The sequence below is a fragment of the Drosophila erecta genome, unplaced genomic scaffold (genome assembly GCF_003286155.1).
Source record: "Drosophila erecta strain 14021-0224.00,06,07 unplaced genomic scaffold, DereRS2 tig00000055-arrow-pilon, whole genome shotgun sequence".
Taxonomy (NCBI): Eukaryota; Metazoa; Arthropoda; class Insecta; order Diptera; family Drosophilidae; genus Drosophila; species Drosophila erecta.
Window position 1 is genome coordinate 4894402 of NW_020825200.1, and position 19079 is coordinate 4913480.

A 19079-nucleotide genomic window follows, 5' to 3' on the forward strand; every position below is an offset into this window, starting at 1 on the left:
ATTTTATTAGCTTCGCTTAGACAACCAATTCTACAGTAAATGAGAGATGTATATGTCCTAGAGCTAGTCAAATCTCATACTTAAAATAGTTTTTAACGTGTATCTGATCTTCGCCAGCTGGCGGGCAATCGTCGCCAGCTCCATCCTCACGGACCAGACCATGTTGTTGCCCTTTTTGAAATTTATCTAAGCTTCACTTGACACTTGTCGTCGTATTCGTCGTTGCTGCCCAGTTCTAGGGCCGCAATCTCGCGCCTTTAAAGTTCCAGCAGTTATCATTAGCGAGCGAGCTGGGCTTCAATTTTCCACACACATATGTGCCCCAACCCCATTCCAAACCTTATTCCTTCCTGGCAGATTGTTATTGTAACCCGCGGTCCACATCTGCAGGCTATTCGCCTTGTATTTTTCGCTGCAACATTTGACGCGCGCCTTTTTTCCCACTTTTGGCCATAACTGGCAATTGCACGAACTATTTGCTGCCTTTTCCTGGGACTTAGGATCTGTCGAGGGCTTTCATAGGTAGGCACGAGACTGTTGTGCCGGGTATTTAATAGTCGCGGCACTCGACTTACAAAAGTTATTGATATGTAATAGTATCTTATATATTCTCATATTATTATCATTGACTAGCCAAGAAATCCTCACAAGATCAGAGCAAAACTAGAGAAATCACAAGAACATCACTTCGAACTTTAGCCAGAACAACACCCTCGTTCACCGATTTATCTCAATATCTCATGGACACCTTATTTACTTTTAATGAAGTGTTGGTCGGCAGTCAGCATTCGGTTTCTTCTGCGAATCGCTGTGGGTAATTGATGTTGAAGGTGCTCCACAGGCTCTTTGGAGCTGTCAATTTGTTGCACCACTTAATCAGCAGCCCATAAATGCGATATGTAACGCATTTCTCCCCCAACGCCAGTGCCAATTTGAGGAACTCGACTCAATTCAGCGTCTGGCAGATGCGTTGTGCCAATTTGTTGCAACCAAATGCAAGCATCGGGGCATGCCATGCCATGCTATGCCATGCCATGGCACATAGAAGCGGTGGGAGTGGAAGCTGGAGAGGATCGGACATGACCATGGGGTAAGCCCTTTTTGGGGTCCCGGCAAATCATTGCGCACGCTGCGATGCAGAGATTATCTTGTCCGATTGCGTTCACAAGGCATCGGAGGCCTCGGGTGGACCGCGTCCGGCCAGTTCTCTCGGCTGGCCATAAACGCAATTAGAAGAACAATTGTTAGACATGCAAAGCGGGGACGTTGCCCACAATCCACGGCGCAGCCCTTTCCAGGCAGCTCCGATTGCCATCTCTGGATCGGGGAACTGAGAGGATTCCAGGGGTATCTGGGGGTCCAGCAGCGGCTGTGTGCGTGTTTATAACTCAAATGAGCAATTACCTTACAAAGGATTTTTTGCAGGGGATGGCTGAGAACAGCCGCTGTTGTCGTGGCATTTAATAAACTCTTCACGGTGCCAAGATCGCTGCACAGTGGTACAATAACTCAAACCTAAACACATCACACATAAAGAGACCGAGAAAATTAATACATACAAGCATGTCACTCAGCTTAAATTTTTCCAAGATAAATGACACTTTAACTATGTAATCCAAATAGTTTTCCGTCAAATATGACAAATTAGTTAATGTATTCCTGGTAATGCATTTGTTCTACTTTTAAATGAGTAAAATGCCAAGCCAAAGACAATCACTTCAGTTTTGTCAACTGAAATGCCCCCTCAAAATGTGGAAGTGGATAATTCATATTATACTATTGTTAGTGGTTCAAGCCAGCAAAAAAGTAGATGAACAAATATCACCGGTAAGAAATTTAGGAACGAATAATGTTGACATTTCTAATGCTCTGCACCAACATCTGCAGAGAACAACATCTCAAAAATTACTTCAGCCGTATCCGTGTTATTATACAGTATCAAGCCACATAAACCAACATTTCCGAAAGTATCCAAACACAGGATACCTGTGTTATCCACAAAATGAAATTAACTCATACCTCTGGTACCCACCGTGGAGCCAATGGGTAGTTGAAGAATATCCACCAGAAAATGGGTTCATCCCACAACTTCCGACGGGATCTCAAAATATCCTTTATCCTGTTTTTCAAATCCCGCCTGTTCAACTTCCGACACTACCCGCACCACCTGCGTTTCCGATTCCTTCGCACCAATATCCAGGATATCCTGGATCGCCTATGCCTGCCTCTCCACCCATACAACCAGGTTGGAGTCCACCTGGATCACCTTCTCCTCCCTTCCCACCGCCAGGACTACCGGAAACACCAGGTTGGAATCCATGGGGGTCTGAGAATCGTCCCATCCATCCTCCGGCGCATCCCGTACCACCCGGTTGGAGTTCACCTGGATCACCTTCTCCTCCCTTCCCACCACCAGGACTACCAGGTTGGAATCCATGGGGTTCTGAGAATCGTCCCATCCATCCTCCGGCGCATCCCGTACCACCCGGTTGGAGTTCACCTGGATCACCTTCTCCTCCCTTCCCACCACCAGGACTACCAGGTTGGAATCCATGGGGTTCTGAGAATCGTCCCATCCATCCTCCGGCGCATCCCGTATCACCAGCTTGGAGTTCACCTGGAGTTTTGATTCCTTCCCACCAACTTCCATCACCAGTGGGATCTCTTGGACCATCCCCCCCTGACCAACGTCCAGGATTACCGGCACCACCAACTGGGAGTTCACCTGGATCTCCGAATTCTACTTATCAGCCAGTACCGATTCCTCCTGTCCAGCCTTCAGGATTACCGCAACAACCAATTTGGAGTGCACCGGGCTTACCTAATTCTCCACTTCAACCTCCGGGAATGCCCGTACATCCTCCAAGCTTGCCGGCACAACCAAGTTTTTCGAATTTTCCCTCTCTACCCGGGAAACCAGGTTGGCAAGGTTCATTGGTGAATATAAATGTAAATAATTTACTTGTGGATGGTAAGAATGTCACCAATAAAACATTTACTAAACAAATAAGAATATAACATTTAAAAAGAAAAATTTAATAGACATAGAAAAAAGAAATATTGTATTTTGATATAACTGAGAATAAAAATATTTATGTATTTTAGCTGGGAATGAAACTAAGCCATTTACATATATAGTTTTAGAAAATCTCAGCCCTAATTTTAAGCTTTTTATTAAATTCATTCGTAATGGTGTCTAAATTTGTCGGACTTGAAGCGTAACTGTTACTTATTTCTTTCTAAAGCGTTTATAATGAATCAACCCATAAAATAAGTTTTCGTATTAAAACTGAGTAACTTGATATGTTTCAGTTCATTCAAAAGTTTGCCATAAAAGAAAAGTACACTAAATGTTGAAATGGAATTATATGGTACTTCTTGTTTTCCTTTTTGTGCCACATAGGCACAGTTTTCAAAATAATAGCCCCTCGGTAAGCCCGGCTCAGCCCATATAGAAAGTTAAGTTTATTAAATCCAATTTAAGGTGAATGGTGAAATTAAGGTCGAACGACTAGGATTCCGGGCGCCATGCAATCGATGCCGTCCCTGCTACCGATGCCATCCATCTCACCACTTTCCCTTTGTTCCACCACCGCCACCACCGCCGCCCCCACCGCCACCACCGCCACCGCCGCCACCGCCACCACCACCACCACCACCACCTACAACACAACCACCTACAACACCCCCACCACCTACAACACCTGCCCCACCACCTCCTGGTCCAATAATTCATCCAGTATGGTATCCGTACCCTATATATCCACCTGGATCGGTATTACCTCCTAATTCACTACCGGGCTGGATTCTGCCTCCTGGGCCACCAAACCAAGGTGGATATCCACCAGGATCACAGATGCCTCCTAATTCTGGATTACATCCTCCACAACAGAATTGGATTCTACCTCCTGGGCCACCAAACCAAGGTGGATATCCACCAGGATCACAGATGCCTCCTAATTCTGGATTACATCCTCCACAACAGAATTGGATTCTGCCTCCTGGGCCACCAAACCAAGGTGGATATCCACCAGGATCACAGATGCCTCCTAATTCTGGATTACATCCTCCACAACAGAATTGGATTCTGCCTCCTGGGCCACCAAACCAAGGTGGATATCCACCAGGATCACAGATGCCTCCTAATTCTGGATTACATCCTCCACAACAGAATTGGATTGTGCCTCCTGGGCCACCAAACCAAGGTGGATATCCACCAGGATCACAGATGCCTCCTAATTCTGGATTACATCCTCCACAACAGAACTGGATTCTGCCTCCTGGACCACCAAACCAAGGTGAACATCCACCTGGATCACTGATGCCTCCCAATTCTGGATTACCACCGGGCTGGATTCCTCCACTTGGGCCACCAAATAAAGGTGGACAACAACCAGGATCACAGATGCCTTGTAATTCAGGATTAAACCCCCCACAACCAGACTTGATTCCGCCTAATGGACCACCAAATCAAGGTGAAGGAGGATTACTGATGCCTCCTAATTCTGGATTAACCCCTTCACTACCTGACTGGATTCTGCCTCCTGGGCCATCAAATCAATGTGGACATCCACCAGAATCACAGATGCCTCCTAATTCAAATGTATCCTCCCCACCAGCCGCCTCGATTCCGCCTCCTGGGCCACCAAATCAAGGTGGACATCCACCAGGATCACAGATGCCTCCTAATTCTGGATTAATCCCTGATAATAAGCCAGATAATAATCCAGCTATAGTGGCCAACATAAATATAAAAGAATTGCACATCAACAAAAACAAACTTACCATACCATTCGGAGATATTGTCAAACCCGATAATGTAGAAACCCCGCAACCCTGTCAAATTTGCATTACACCGTAACAAAAGAGAACAGGAGTAAGTAAACTTTTTATAAAAAAAAAGTTTATAAAAAATGGTAATTAAAATGTTTTTAAAAATACTAAAATTATAATTGTAATCACAAATTAAAGAAAATATTTGACATATTAGTTGCACGCAAAATCGCTTAATAAAAATTTACAAGCCAATTCGATTTAGTATTAACCCTACAAACTCGATTACCGAAGAGATTTAAAAAATAAATTTTATTCATACACGTATAAGCCTTCAACAGAAACTGCACCAAATGTGCAAATGGCAGCATATGTTTATATTGTTTTACTTAGTGCCAAGTAAACATGGACTGGAAAGACGTGATTCATTGGTAAGACCTTCATATATTAATACTGTACGGTTTTTAATAATAAACTTGGAATACCTGGATAAGGAGTCACATTCATTGCTTTTTGATGATATCGATAATCTACTATCCGAATTAGAAACAAGCCTTAGGGCGCTCCGCATTAATCGACAGTCATGTAACAACAGGTAAAAAGTAAGCAATTCTTTGATCTAAATATATATTTTTGTAATACTTTAAAGATTATTTCAAGTAAATGGTCTGGCCAACGATACCTCTTTACTGAAGAGCACAGAAAAGCAGTTACTTTTTCTGAAACTACTTTTTAAAACTGGCTGTCCAAATGAATATCATAGGAATATTCCGAAAGTCCGCTCGCCATATAAACCATTCCATTTTCCCTTTGTACCAGAACATGAACCTAATGGGGATTGCCCTCCAGCAAACCCATCTTGCCAGGGATCAGGCTATCCAACTAGTCGTCCTCCGCCTCCTCGACCAGCACCCACTGCTCCTCCAACTAAGCCAACCACATCCTTTGTGCCTACAACTACTACTACTACTATTCCTACTACTACTACAATGCCTACCACCACTGCGACTACTAAACCCATTAGTTCTACTACTACTTCGCCTGGACCTAATCCTTCACCTCTACCAACTTCTGTTCGTCCGTATTTTGTAGATCCTACCTTTAATATTTGCAATTTTACATTTTCACAAGGAGTGATAATAATAATTGGTTACAATTGGAAAAGCAGTTTCCAAATATTATTACAAAAGATTTATTTGGTTATGACACTTGAGGAATATTTACAATTTTTCAACCATGTGCTCTTTAGTTTTTTGAGTATTCCAAGACCACAGTGCGATCCTAGAGTGTCTCGCGTTTGGCGTTGACTTGTGAGAAAGCTGGGCGAAATATTTTAGAATTTTCACAACACGTCACACGACAGCAGGCCCAGAAGAAGAGGGCATACGTGGATGGTCTCGGACTTAGGGCCCTTGGCAGGCTGAGGGATTGGGAAATGTAGACGGAGGGTCGGAATCTGAACCCGAGCCTGGATAGCTGAATGACTGGATGGCTGGAAGCTGCGCCGGCACCCGCACGCTCATGGCTTGTATTTGGCTTGTTAACTGCGCTTGTTTACTTTATGTTAAATTAAGTTGAGAATCGTGCAATGCAAATCAGTGCGCAGTGCCAGCCGGAAAAGTCAGTCCAAGTCCAAGTCGGAGTCGGAGTCGAAGTCGGAGTCGAAGTCGGAGCTGCAGTCCGATCTGCAGCCGCATACAATTTTCCAACTCTTTTCTAATTGCCAAGACCAAAACGGAGACGACGAGCGGGTTCTGGAGGAGAAGCGCTCACTGATTGCTTTGCATACGAAATGAATTAATGTCATTGAGGAAGAAGATGTTGCCAGTTGGCACTGCAGGGGACGATTCTTCGGTAGCCGAAGACGAGTCTTCCAGACCGCTCTTCTCTTCCTTTCTTCTGCTCGCCTTTTCTCCTTTTCTTCGTGCCGGCCTGTTACTAATTTGAATTACAGTGCACCAGACTCGAGACGAGCTTCCTTTTCATTATCTAAGGGTCTAAGACTTCATTGCTGGCAGTTATCAAATGCAGCACATCAGGCGAAGCCACACCGCAGACTCCGAGACAGTCTGAGAATTCAAAGACAGATGTCTGCCAGAGTGCACTTCAAGAATGTTAGTGGGATAGATGTATCTGGGCAAATATAAATAATATCAAACTTATGCTTTCAATATTTTTGACATATTTTCAAATAACTTCCAATTAAATAACTCAAAATATTGTACAATATACAAACTGAAAGGCTTAAGTACTTAAGTACTTTTCTTGCAGTGTACAGGCAATTGTGGGCTCTCTCTCGTGTTCTCACTCGACATCTTTCTCCGAGTTCTTCCCAGCTGGAGTCGTCGTCGCCGTCACACACAATAATTAAAATCTTTGCCTTTGCCATGATTGTTTCCACAGCCGAGATAAGTGCGGCAACAACTGCATCTGGAACTGCAACTGCAACTGCAAACTGCAAACTGCAAGCTGCAACTGCCGCTTAGATAATGCAATGCAATTCAGTGTTCTTATGCAAATTTATGAGTGACTGACTGAGTGACTCTGACGGGCAACTGCCACCGGGCGAAAAGCAAAGAGCAAGAAGCAAGTGAATGGCATGCCATTCAACCTTTCTAACCTGGCATCTTATAGTTTGGCATCCTCGGTCTCTTGGTCCGTGTGCCGTCTGGTTCAATGATCTGCATCCTATATATGTGGTCATAAGTGATTCCTGCTGCGTGTTTGTCACTCAGCCACGCCCACAAAACAGAAGGGGGAGGTTCGGGTATTTATTCATGCTGAAAGCATAATGAGCATGCTGAAATCTGCGATCTTTTCATTGTTCTTTTTCTGGCAATTACAATTGCAACAATTAGACGTGAGTTGAATTTGCATATCTCTGATGCTTTCCATGATTAAGTTGTGCCTTTAACTAATGAGTCTGGGCCAAGATAGTGGCATTTTGAGATCTGTTTTTATACATTATGCTAATTTTGCGAAAGAAACAAATTTCTAAAGCTGCCTACATTTGCATGCGTTGAGGGTTTGCATAAGAGTAAAAGTTATTTATGTTGGGAAGCCAAGCAAAACATACCAAAATGTAAATATTAGGCTATTAGCTTTTGGCGATTTTGATATGTGTAGCACAGACTATATTAGATATAAATTAAATCTATCACCTTTAATGGGTTTTTGGCAGATTTATTATTGTTATAGTAGGTCAGCCAGAGCACCCTAAAATGTAACCTTAAATATTCCCTGCAAATTTGTGTTCTTGCATAATTCATTTTGTGAAGGCATGCATGTAAGTGCCACATGTTGCTTAATTTCAAACTGCACGCAATTTTTCAACGCGCTGCATTTATTAATTTATATTTTTTGGGCGTTTGGATGGACGACACTGAGCCCCAGGCGAATCAATTTCGATGCCAATCCGAGTCCGGGAATAAAGTGGAGGGCGACGACGACGACGACATTCCATACAAAGAAATATGATCGAGGAGCCAGCAGAAGGAGCTGGGGGAATAACTTGTCCCTGGTTCTGGTTGCGTTTTGTAAATTATGCCGAAAAGCAAACCCCATCGCCAAAGCCTTATAAATTATTCCCCATCTTCGGCAGCGTGAAAGCGGGCGTTTGCCTCCGGTTAATGATGATACCGGATAACCGGCACTTAAAGGATATTTATGCTGCAATGCCGATCGGTCAGATGGCAATTTGCCATTCGCATTCGCCATTCGATGCGACCGATTGGCGCGGAGAAAGAGACTCTCGAGTGGGCCAGCAGGAATCCGCCAACTCAGCGCCCGAGTTTATTTTGGCCAGGTCCGGCGGGTCAGAGGCACTGCTGTCGATGACGATGCCTAAGCCGCTCCAGATGCGCATTAAAAGTCCATTAAGAAAGCGACGGGAGGTGGAAGTGGTGAACTCGCGCTCGAGTTTGCTCCACTTTCATGAATATGCAAAGTTGTAATGGAAAATTGGACGGAGGTTTGGCGAACTTAATATACTCTGCATTATTCTTTAAGATTTTTTAAAATAAAAAATAAGATAACAAAAAGATTTGAATATATTTTTTTTGTTTGTTTAACATTAATTTTGAATTCCAAACTTTAAAGTCTTTAAAGAACTTTTGGACAACAAAATTTTAGAAATATGAAATCTAGACAAGTCATTGGATGATCTTGCTATTTCCTAACGTTTGGCTATTAAACGTATAATTCAGATCTTTCAATTGACCCTTCCCAATAACCCATTTCGTTCAGCATTACACGCTTAAAAGCCTTAATTGATATTACAAGTTTTTTTGGCCATTTGGCAAGTTGTTCTGGATGAGAATGATGAGTTGTACAGAGCCAAAAATACAAAACCCTCCGCACTCGAGAACCGCAAGGTGTGTGTGTGTGCGGCGCTATAAAGTGTTATGCAAATAAGGTGCTGCCAAACAAAGAAAGCGGAGAAAGAAAGAAAGAAGAAAGAAAGATGCGCACGCGGCTTATACAAGCAATAAAACATTCATATTTTTAGTTTTATTAAAAGGCGATTCGAAACGAATTCGCCAACTCAAGGGTTTGGGCCCTATAAGTAGCCGGCGTTTGGCAAACCACTCTGTCACTTTCCTCAGCAGTCAACTCCGGACAAGATGCGCATCTACCTGGCCCTGCCGCTCCTGCTGCTGGGCATCAGCCTCAGCTTGGCCCAGTACCAGTACCAGGCTCCCCACCAAACCCTTGTCCAGCAATTCGCCGACGTGGTGGATGTGGTTAATCCTGCAGAGCAATCCCTCAAAGCAGCGCGACCACCGAAGATCCGCAATCAGTGCACCGCCAAGCAGAACTGCTGTGAGTACCAGCAACTCCATTAGAACTCCATCTATATCTCATAAATCCGATTGATATTGCATTTTTCAGTCTGCGGCACCCCGAATGTCAACCGAATTGTGGGCGGCCAGCAGGTGCGCTCCAACAAGTATCCTTGGACCGCCCAATTGGTCAAGGGTCGCCACTATCCCCGCCTCTTCTGCGGAGGTTCCCTGATCAACGATCGCTATGTGCTGACCGCCGCCCATTGTGTGCACGGAAACAGGGATCAGATCACCATTCGGCTGCTCCAGATCGACAGATCCTCCCGGGATCCTGGCATTGTGCGCAAGGTGATCCAAACCACAATGCATCCCAACTACGATCCCACTCGGATTGTCAACGACGTGGCTCTGCTCAAGCTGGAGTCCCCTGTTCCGCTGACTGGAAACATGCGTCCTGTCTGCCTGCCCGAGGCCAACCACAACTTTGATGGCAGAACTGTGAGTACTATTCTTGATTTATTTGCTATGCTGTATTTTATGTTGGCGTGAATAGAAGTTTTCAGGGCATATATAAAATGTTTACGAGTCCATAAAGAAAACATCTAAATCTGATAGTTAGCTAAGGCAATCAAGACACACGACATTTAAAACCAAAAGTCTGACCATTATTTTGGGATTTTTATCACATCTTGACCTATTTAGTTTAGTTTACCTGTAGTTCTTTTGTACTTGTACAAATTTATGACCGAGTTATTGACTTTTTAATGGCTTCCAGGCTGTGGTCGCTGGTTGGGGCCTGATCAAGGAGGGCGGTGTCACCTCCAACTATCTGCAGGAGGTCAATGTGCCCATCATCACCAACTCGCAGTGTCGCCAGACGCGCTACAAGGACAAGATCGCCGAGGTGATGCTCTGCGCAGGATTGGTGCAGCAGGGTGGCAAGGACGCCTGCCAGGGCGACAGTGGTGGCCCACTGATCGTCAACGAGGGGCGCTACAAGCTGGCCGGCGTGGTGTCCTTCGGCTTCGGATGTGCCCAGAAGAATGCGCCGGGTGTCTATGCCAGGGTCAGCAAGTTCTTGGACTGGATCCAGAAGAACACCGCCGACGGCTGCTACTGCCAGAGCTAGATCATTTTGCTAAAAGTGCTCATTTGCTTGCCTCATTTCTAAGTTATTCTAAATTATTGAAAAGAAGTTCACATCCATTAAATCCATGAAATCCTCAGCCTGTCTGTTTTATTTATAATATGATATTACACAAATTAACATTTTAAAGTAGTAAAATATTTAGCTTACGAGTCAAAAACATGTGATTTATGAATGAAGAGCCGCAACTAAATGTTCGGCTACCCAGAATAACCTCTTCATAATCCATTCTGCGTACGATTTAAATGCCTGTCGCATCCGGCGGAGATTGCTATCGAGGATTCGAGGAGCATTCCTTCGGCGGCATTGCTCCACCTTGTGGCAGTTTTGGGTAGAACTCCATGGGACCCACCCTCGTACTTGACGGCCATGATTAATGCCTCGAAATTGTTGCCGCTGATGGAAATCTTTTTGGCAGCGTTCACATCATAATCGCTCGGCAAGAACCCCGTCCACCGATCGCGACCGCTGGTCCAGTCGAAAGTCGAACTGCAGTCGCTGTCAATCAGGCCCCAGTTGGCTAAAACCTGCGAGCGGCATAATTTGTTTTGACTCATTTTCATGCGCAGCTCATAAATTCCGCCAGGGTATGGGGGACTAGAGATGCAGTACAGAGCATGCAGCGTGGAGCGTGGAGCGTGGAGCTTGGAGCTGGGAGTATAGACTCCCTAGCCAGCACCTCGATTATGATTATGATGATGATGCATGTGGACAGGACTGGGCAGCAGCCCATCTGCATAGAGTGGCCTTTGATTTACTATGTGAACACTTTATGGCTGTTTAAGTTGTTAAATTGAATTAAGATGAAATAAATTCTCGGGCAATTTTTATGTTTGTTAATAAATTTTGCATGCCCTGCGATAATTTGAACGGCTCCTGACCGCCGATCATAAATCGGCCGGCTTTATGGCCACTCTAAAAATAATGCAGCGCGCAGACAATCGAAATAAATAATTCATGCGACTGCGAATGCGAATGGGAGTGGGTATCGCCTGGGTTAGCTGGACATGGACGCACATCCTCCTCGCCGCGCCGGATCGCTTTCCGTTTCAATCTCGGGTTGCCTTCAGTTGCTTTTTGGCAGCGCCCAGGGGAGCAACTTCAAATGGACTGCGGATAGAAGCCACATTGTTGGCCATTTGGTGTTTGCATTTTAGATTTCTTCACACCTGAACGTGGCGGTGGGTCCTCGTCCTCGTTCAAAGCAGCCGCCGGCGGCGACCGACAGAACCAAGGAAATGGTGAACCTGTCCGCGTTCCTGGCACTTGATGCTGCAGTCAGGGGAGCCACTGGAGTCACTGGAGTCCCGGAGGCCGGAGGAGTCGCAGGAGGGACCACAGTTTATCTAATGCCCAACCGATGTCGAGGTCTTACCAAATTTGGCTCTCAAACGTCCGGTCCGACTCTGGACTTGCCAGCGAATTTGTCGTGACTTGTTAATGATACATTTCGCCAGGTTGCAGGTTGCAAGTTCCAAGTTCCCAGTTCTGGACCTTAACCACGCTGGCTCTGGGCCTGGTCAAGTGTTGGCATGTCGCTTAAATGGTACATGGTGCCATCTTTGGAGCATCACACAGCGAGAAAAGTGGAGAGCTGAACAGGTGTTCAATTGATGTTGTAAGACCTAAGTTAAATAAATAAAGAGGTTGATGAACCTTTTAAACTAACATTCAAAAACATATTTAATCCTATGAAGGACACTACATATCTTATTATTGATTTTCTAAACTTCTCAAGCGAAGATTCCAATTGCAGAGCATTGATCTTTTCCAGTGCAGCGGCAAGTACCTTTTTGGTACTTAGGATAGGGCTAGCATCATGACTTGGCCGCCACGGCCCGGGGCTATCAGTTTTCATTGATTTGAATAGTTTTCCAACTCTTTTTCAATTTACACGGCGCTGCAGAAATATGTTGCCCCAGCAGCAGCCGTCACCCGCCTCTTGTTCTGACCACAATTTACGAGCTGGAGGACAGACCAAATCTTGGCTCGTGATAATTAAACTGCGGCAGCATCCAGAGTGAAAAGAAAATGATTTACTGGTGGAACCCGAAGGCCTTACTTGCACTTTACTTACTCCAGTCGTGTCAGAGCGCACTTTTATTTTTGGCCTTTGCCGAGCCTAATCTCATTTGTCTTAGTCGTCGACTTGCCAACTTGGCCGTCGATGCCTTCTAAATAACGACCCTGTAATTACGGCTGCTTAGTCCGTTTAGTGGCGAAAATGCGCTTTAAAAATCAACTTCATTAGCCGATCTTTATTGGTTGGCATTTATTTAGCCAAAATGGCGAAAATCCCAAGGCCTTCGCTAAGCCCATTAGAAGATCGCTCACTTTTATGAAACCCCTTTCGATAAAAGTAAGGTGGGGCTTTTCGCTTTACAACCTGCATGAAAAAGTGTGAAAAGCCTCTTAAAAAGACAGTTTATGGCAAGTCTGAAGAGTATTCAAAACGTTAAATCATTTTTTAAAAGGTAAGTGCAACCAGGTAGTTGTAAAACATTTGAGTGGAAAATAACATTTTTATTACGGACTGAAGGTTCTAAATATTTTATTTTAAATTGACTTTTTTATTTCTTTCCTTATCTGCAGAAAGTCAATAATGATTTCGCTGAACCCCAAACATTTATTTTCATTTACTTCCTAAAGGTCTTCAAGTCTTTGCATATACATATAAAATGCAATATATTATATAATACAATTTATTATATTATTAACTATTAACTATATGAAAATCTACTTTCGCAAAAGATTGCAATCATTTGAACACAATTTTAATATGCAAAAATAATTTTCAGACATTGCCCCATCGGGATTTCCACGTACAGTGCGTCCCGTTCCCATATGCATAAATCAGTTTTTGCCAGCCTTACTTTTCGTTTCGTTTCGCCGTATTTTGGCGCTGAACACGTTCCAGTTTTACTTTCGGTTGGGGTCTTTGGCATTTTTGCACGTTGCACATTTATTTTAATTTCTGGCCGATCTCTTAGCAAATAGGCTGGGCTTTTTAGCCATATCCGAGCACGATGCACGTCCGCGTCGAGGACTACTTTATGTAGATAATCTCGCAGATGAACTCCACTGGGCGAGGGGGGCTGGCTTTGGCGGACTTGGCTGCAAACTGCTCATTAGTTTATTAATTAAGTTGTGCTCGTCGATCAGTTTCCCAGGCTGCAGCTGCTTCTGCTGATTCTGCTGCCTTTTTAGCTTCAGCTGGAGCTTCTGCTTTGCAGATTTATTTCTGGCCATTACGAAAATTGTCTATGGCAACGCCATCGCCCGTTTCTGGACTGCGATGGCCGCTGTTTTTAACATTATTATGCTAGTTGCCGTAGTTATTTTAAATTGTTTTGTCTGGCCTAATGATACCCTACACGGCAACGGGGCAGCGGCACCTTAATCGACAGTAGTTGGGCTTTAACGCCCGGCCCTCAGCCCGCAGATGGCGACTGGAAGCTCCCAGCTGCCTCATCCCAACTCATTTTGGGCTCCAAGTGGGAGCCGCTGGGCTGTGGGCTCTGGTTTGGTTAGCGGCCGCTAAGTGGAAGGTGTTGAGAAAATGCACAAAAATTAATCATTTTATAATTGCTAAATTGCCGGCGGCCATTCAATTGCCCACAAAGCCTGAGAAACTCCGGCTCATAAATTAGAAATTTGATGAGGCGCTTAGCCGGAATAGAATATGCATTAACAAATGGCCAGCGTGGGCATCTGAAGTATCAGCTTGCCACTTCTTTTGGGCCTAATCCATATATGAAAGTCTTGACAAATTAGCTATGAGTTTCGGTACACCGAGAAAATTAGCTGTACGCTAAACTTCGAAAACTTTGCTATAAAAAAAATGCTAAAGTGTCTACAATTAAATTTCAAGCTATTTATACCTCCTAAATTAGATTAGGGATATGAAGAATTGGTTTGATAAAAAAGTGTAGTAAAGAATTATTTTTACGAGTGTTTAGTTAAGAGCAACTTACTTCCTCTTTTGGCATCTAGTATAATATTTTTGGAGCCACAGCTTGTTAAGCCCAAATAGCTTCAGTAATTTCTTGCGATAAATTCTAAGAAAGCTTTGTTTGCCACATCGAAGTTATGGTCTTGCCCCATGATGACGTCATCGCAGTGACCTTGGAGCAGCGGAGTGTGTGCGACTGGAGCTAATCAGAGCGTCCAGACACCATAGGATCTGGCAGTTTAGCCCTAGAATTCTCTGGGCTGGCCAGACCTGACGCGTTGTCTACATTTTTCTCGCTTTACTTTTAAATTTGCACGCGTCCCAGCGGGTTTCCTTTGGAAGATTTCTGCTCGTTTTTTCTTTCCGTTTTTATTCTGTGTCCATTCTGATGAGTTTGTTTAGTTTGAAATATGTTTTCTATACGTGCGTCATGTTTGGACGTCCCTGGCCGCGACTCTCGGCGGGTCGGGCACTATAATTAAAGGTATTGGTAGGCGTTACTATTGGCTCAGTCATCCGAAAGGGACAGGTATGTGGCTGAGGAAACTGGAGCTACAAGCCCCATACGGAGCGACAGCAGATGGTCTTGTCTAGGTGGACATTGCATCAGTTGGAGTCCGAGAAAATTCTACAAAAGACTCGCCGCCGAGCGTGGCAAACAGTTATGTAAGCTTTCTGCAGCGCGATCTTCTTCTAAATTCGTAGGAAATTGCCTTAGCCTCAGTTTCGGCCACAACTGGCAGTTAATTGCCGACTTGAAAACCGACGGATGTTGGTCTACAATTTGCGCTATACTTCCAACGCCTTCATCTGCGCATTTGTGCCGCTTTGCTTTGCTCTGCTCTGCTCTCGGAATTAATTAGCACTCTTGGCTCAAAATTAATTACTGTAAATAACAAGTTACACTCGGTGATTCTGGCCATCTTAAGAGCTTCACTAAAGACCTGCTGGTTTCGAAATCGAAAATCCGGGGGAATTTCAATAATTTGTGGCCGACTCAAATTGATTTACATTTTTATTCGTTTATTATGCTCAGCAGTTGCCCAAATGGAAATTGCAAAATGTGGCACAAGGTGAGGAGTGTAAATCCGTTCTAAGAACTGGGTTACGAAGGTGTAGTGTACTCAGTTCGACTAGCAAAATTTCACACAAAATAGGTACTTTAAACTACATTTAACTGGAAGCGCTTATTAAAATATGCGCGTAATTTGTAGCCGTTTCCCTTAAAACCCATAAACTTTAATCACGAAATGGACCAGGCAACTCAAATGAATTACCATATAATATCAAGCTCAGCTTAAATCGAAAAAAGGGGCAGCAAACGAGTCATTTTATAATTACGGACATCTAAAAGAGTGCAATTTATTTAAGGTATTTAAAATTACCCAAAGAAGAGGGCCTGGAGCCGCGTTTCCCGGTACTCCGTAAACATGATAAATGAATCACATTTCTCATAGCTCAGCCAAATTTGTATCCCAGCCAGTCGGCAATTGTTAACCATTACTTATAGAATCCCCGAACCGATCTTCTTTCGCATGCTGTCACAGCCATCCATCGCGATTCGCGATTGTATAACCGCACAATGAAATTACAAAAGCGCGGATGGTCGGGTTTCTCAACGGGCGGATAGAAGAGCAAGTGCTTACCGCATTAACAATTGCAAGTCTTTGGCCACAATTTTTATGACTTTAATTGTTTGTTTTCCTGGCATGACGGAGAGCCCGAAGAAGATCAGATCATGGCCGAGAATCTAGTACTTCGGCTGGAAGGCAAGTTGAGTTAGGGAAATCAAATCGCAGAACTCGAGCGTTGAGAAAGCCCCGTTAATGTGACCCGACGTGCGCGGCAACAGATAAAAATGCCCAGCCAAGAAAATGATAGAAAAAAGAGACAAAAAGGCACAAAACGAGGCAAGACAAACATTTCAGAGACAGTCGGATTGTCGGATGGCTGGATAGCTGGATAGCCAGATAGATAGATACGAGTACGTACAGTTGAAGTTGCGGGCGGACCACCAACCGCAGAAACTTCACCTCTTACCCGCTTTTTCCGGCCAAAGGCGGGGGAAAATGATGACCTCGTGCGGAAAACTAAGTCACACGAAGTGAACGACCAACGAATCAGTGACTGAAAAATTGCCAACAAAATGTGGCGGATGGCATGACGATGATCTCAGCCCAAGTCACTGGGTAAAAGGGGTGCCCGTGACTCCAATGAAGCCAGCAAAGTACGAAAAAACAAAGAAAACATTGCCAAGGCATTGACACAGCTGCAGGCCATGTACTGCCTTTTGGCCAGGCCCCCAGATAAGCTTTTGGCCATTTAGGGAGCAGTATCGAAACCAAAGGCCGGGTATCGTACATAAACGTTATCTTACGACCATGTCCCGAGCCATGCCATGCCAATGGGCCCAAAATGTCCACAAGTGATCAGTGGCTTGGGAAACCGGCAGCAGTGCCAACTTTCGACCACCTTCATATGCGAAACAGCATTGCCAAAAATGTGCTCAACGCATCACGTTTATGTAGATACATACTGTTAACAGCAAGCACTCTATACGTTTATGTAGATACATAGTTAACAGCAAGCACTCTATAGATGACTCCCGACGGTACTGAAATCGGCGGCCATAAACTTACTTAACTGATCTGATTATTCTTAAGTGGACTTCCACTGGAAGCGACCGACCTAATCCCAGTTTCAATGCCATGGCTCTGGCCATGAACCATATCGTATCGGTTGTCACCTCCGGAGCGCTCCGCCACTGACACTGACCGCCAAAATGGAAATGCGTTACAAATCTGGCCGCAAGACAGGCGGCATCCTCCTGGCCCGCCAGTCAATTGCAATTTCAATCAAGCAGCTACAGGCTAAGGGTTGTCCGGAGGCAGGAGGATCCCGCTTGCAGGGTGCTGGGGTGGAGGAGGATGGAGGGCAGCACTATAGCGGACTAAAGCACCGGCTGACCATGCAATTTTATTGGCAATCTTATGGTTATCAAAATAAATGAAGTGTTACAGCAACAAGTTGCGCGGCGCGGAAGCTGAGCTACGTGCCTGCCTTTGGCCGCTGATTGCTTGGCCACACTGTCACAAAAAGGGCTACGAAGTGGATAATAATCACTTTGAAACTGGAACTGGAAAGCCTGCATAGTTAGTACGTTGATTCATTTATATTTTAATGATTTATTTTCCCTGAGACAGGATTTTACTGAACCAAAATCAACCAATTACCATCAAAGCTAATCTCCCTAATTAGCACATCATTTGTGTAATTTTTCTCTCTGCAACGGCTGACGAGTGCAGACCGAGATGCAGGATCTAGGCACCAGCAGCCGAGGGAAAGTGAGGGGATAGCAAATTTTCAATATACAAATACATGGCATCCTGGCCGGCGTGGGCATGCTCAACAAACGCTGGCACAAATTGAATATTAAGCCGGTGGATCGCGGATCCCGAATCGGAAATCTCGATTCGGACTGCTGACCACTGGGCGATTCCCCAGCAGATAACAACGATCGCGATAAGCGCCCCAGAAGGCGCTTCCTGCCGAACCAAAGTGGCCCGCTGTGGCGTTTGTTTGCCACACGCAATCAATGGATGTGGATGTGGCTAGGGAGCGGATTGGGTTGGGTTGGGGATATAGATGCCCCTTGGACCCGATTCCATGCTTCAGCACTTTGATCATCATTTCGACTAATCGGCCCGCTGTGCAGATCCCCAGCTCCCACTCCAGCTCCCGCTCCAGCTCCAGATTCAGATGCAGATCCAGATGTAGATGCAGATACATGTACGAATACGAGTTCGAGTGCATCTCATGCATCCACATCCAAAGCCACATGCACATCTGCAGCTGTGGCTGTTTATCTAGCTGCGATTGTCGCTGCCCAGTCACTTGGCCATGTTGTTAGTCATTTGTTATGAAACAAGTAAAAGGGTCTCTGGTCTGAGGATCTCCCATGTTGTGCATATGCATGAGATCGCCGTCCGTCTCGGCGTCCATGTCCAGTGTCCATTTTGCTGCCGCTGTGTGGCATTTCAACTGCCGGCCAGTTGCCATGTGCGGAATTTCTTAACACGTGTCACCCTGCTGCATTTGCCTTCCACGGCCAATTGGTAGGGGCAACAGCCTGCGATGGTATATTAGATCTCTCGTTGCTGGCTGGTTTACTAAATAGGCTGTAAGCCTTTAATGAGATGCTGGCAATCTATTTGCTTCTCTGGTGCTAGCTAGAAAGGCCTTACGATTCAGCGAAAAGAGAAAGGGTTTTTAATTACTTTTCGAATTTGTCTAAACATACATCCTTCATATAACTAAGATGGTCTTTTAAATTACTAGCAATTCCGTTTTTTTTTGTATGCCAGTAATATATAAGCCATTTTAAAGCCAAGTATCCAAATTTTTGTATTTTTTTTTAATGAAA

General features: G+C 44.6%; 3 protein-coding genes across 3 annotated transcripts; all 3 read left to right on the forward strand.

Moving 5' to 3' along the window:
- Positions 1-3682: 3682 nt before the first annotated feature.
- On the forward strand, positions 3683-4909 carry LOC26526471 (basic proline-rich protein; the record flags this gene model as incomplete). The annotated part of the gene is made up of 1 exon (XM_015160029.2): positions 3683-4909. A coding segment is annotated over one exon (1179 nt), but the record flags the coding sequence as incomplete, so codon positions are not given.
- Positions 4910-4958: 49 nt separating this feature from the next.
- Positions 4959-5780, forward strand: LOC26526575 (the record flags this gene model as incomplete). Its single annotated transcript, XM_026979119.1, has 2 exons — positions 4959-5368; positions 5423-5780. Coding segments are annotated over exons 1-2 (600 nt in total), but the record flags the coding sequence as incomplete, so codon positions are not given.
- A 3586-nt stretch (positions 5781-9366) lies between these two features.
- On the forward strand, positions 9367-10783 carry LOC6543520 (trypsin-1). Its single transcript, XM_001968658.3, has 3 exons — positions 9367-9594; positions 9664-10055; positions 10333-10783. The coding sequence occupies exons 1-3, from the start codon at positions 9396-9398 to the stop codon at positions 10684-10686; spliced, it is 945 nt and encodes a 314-aa protein (XP_001968694.1). The 5' UTR covers positions 9367-9395; the 3' UTR covers positions 10687-10783.
- The last annotated feature ends 8296 nt before the right edge of the window (positions 10784-19079 follow it).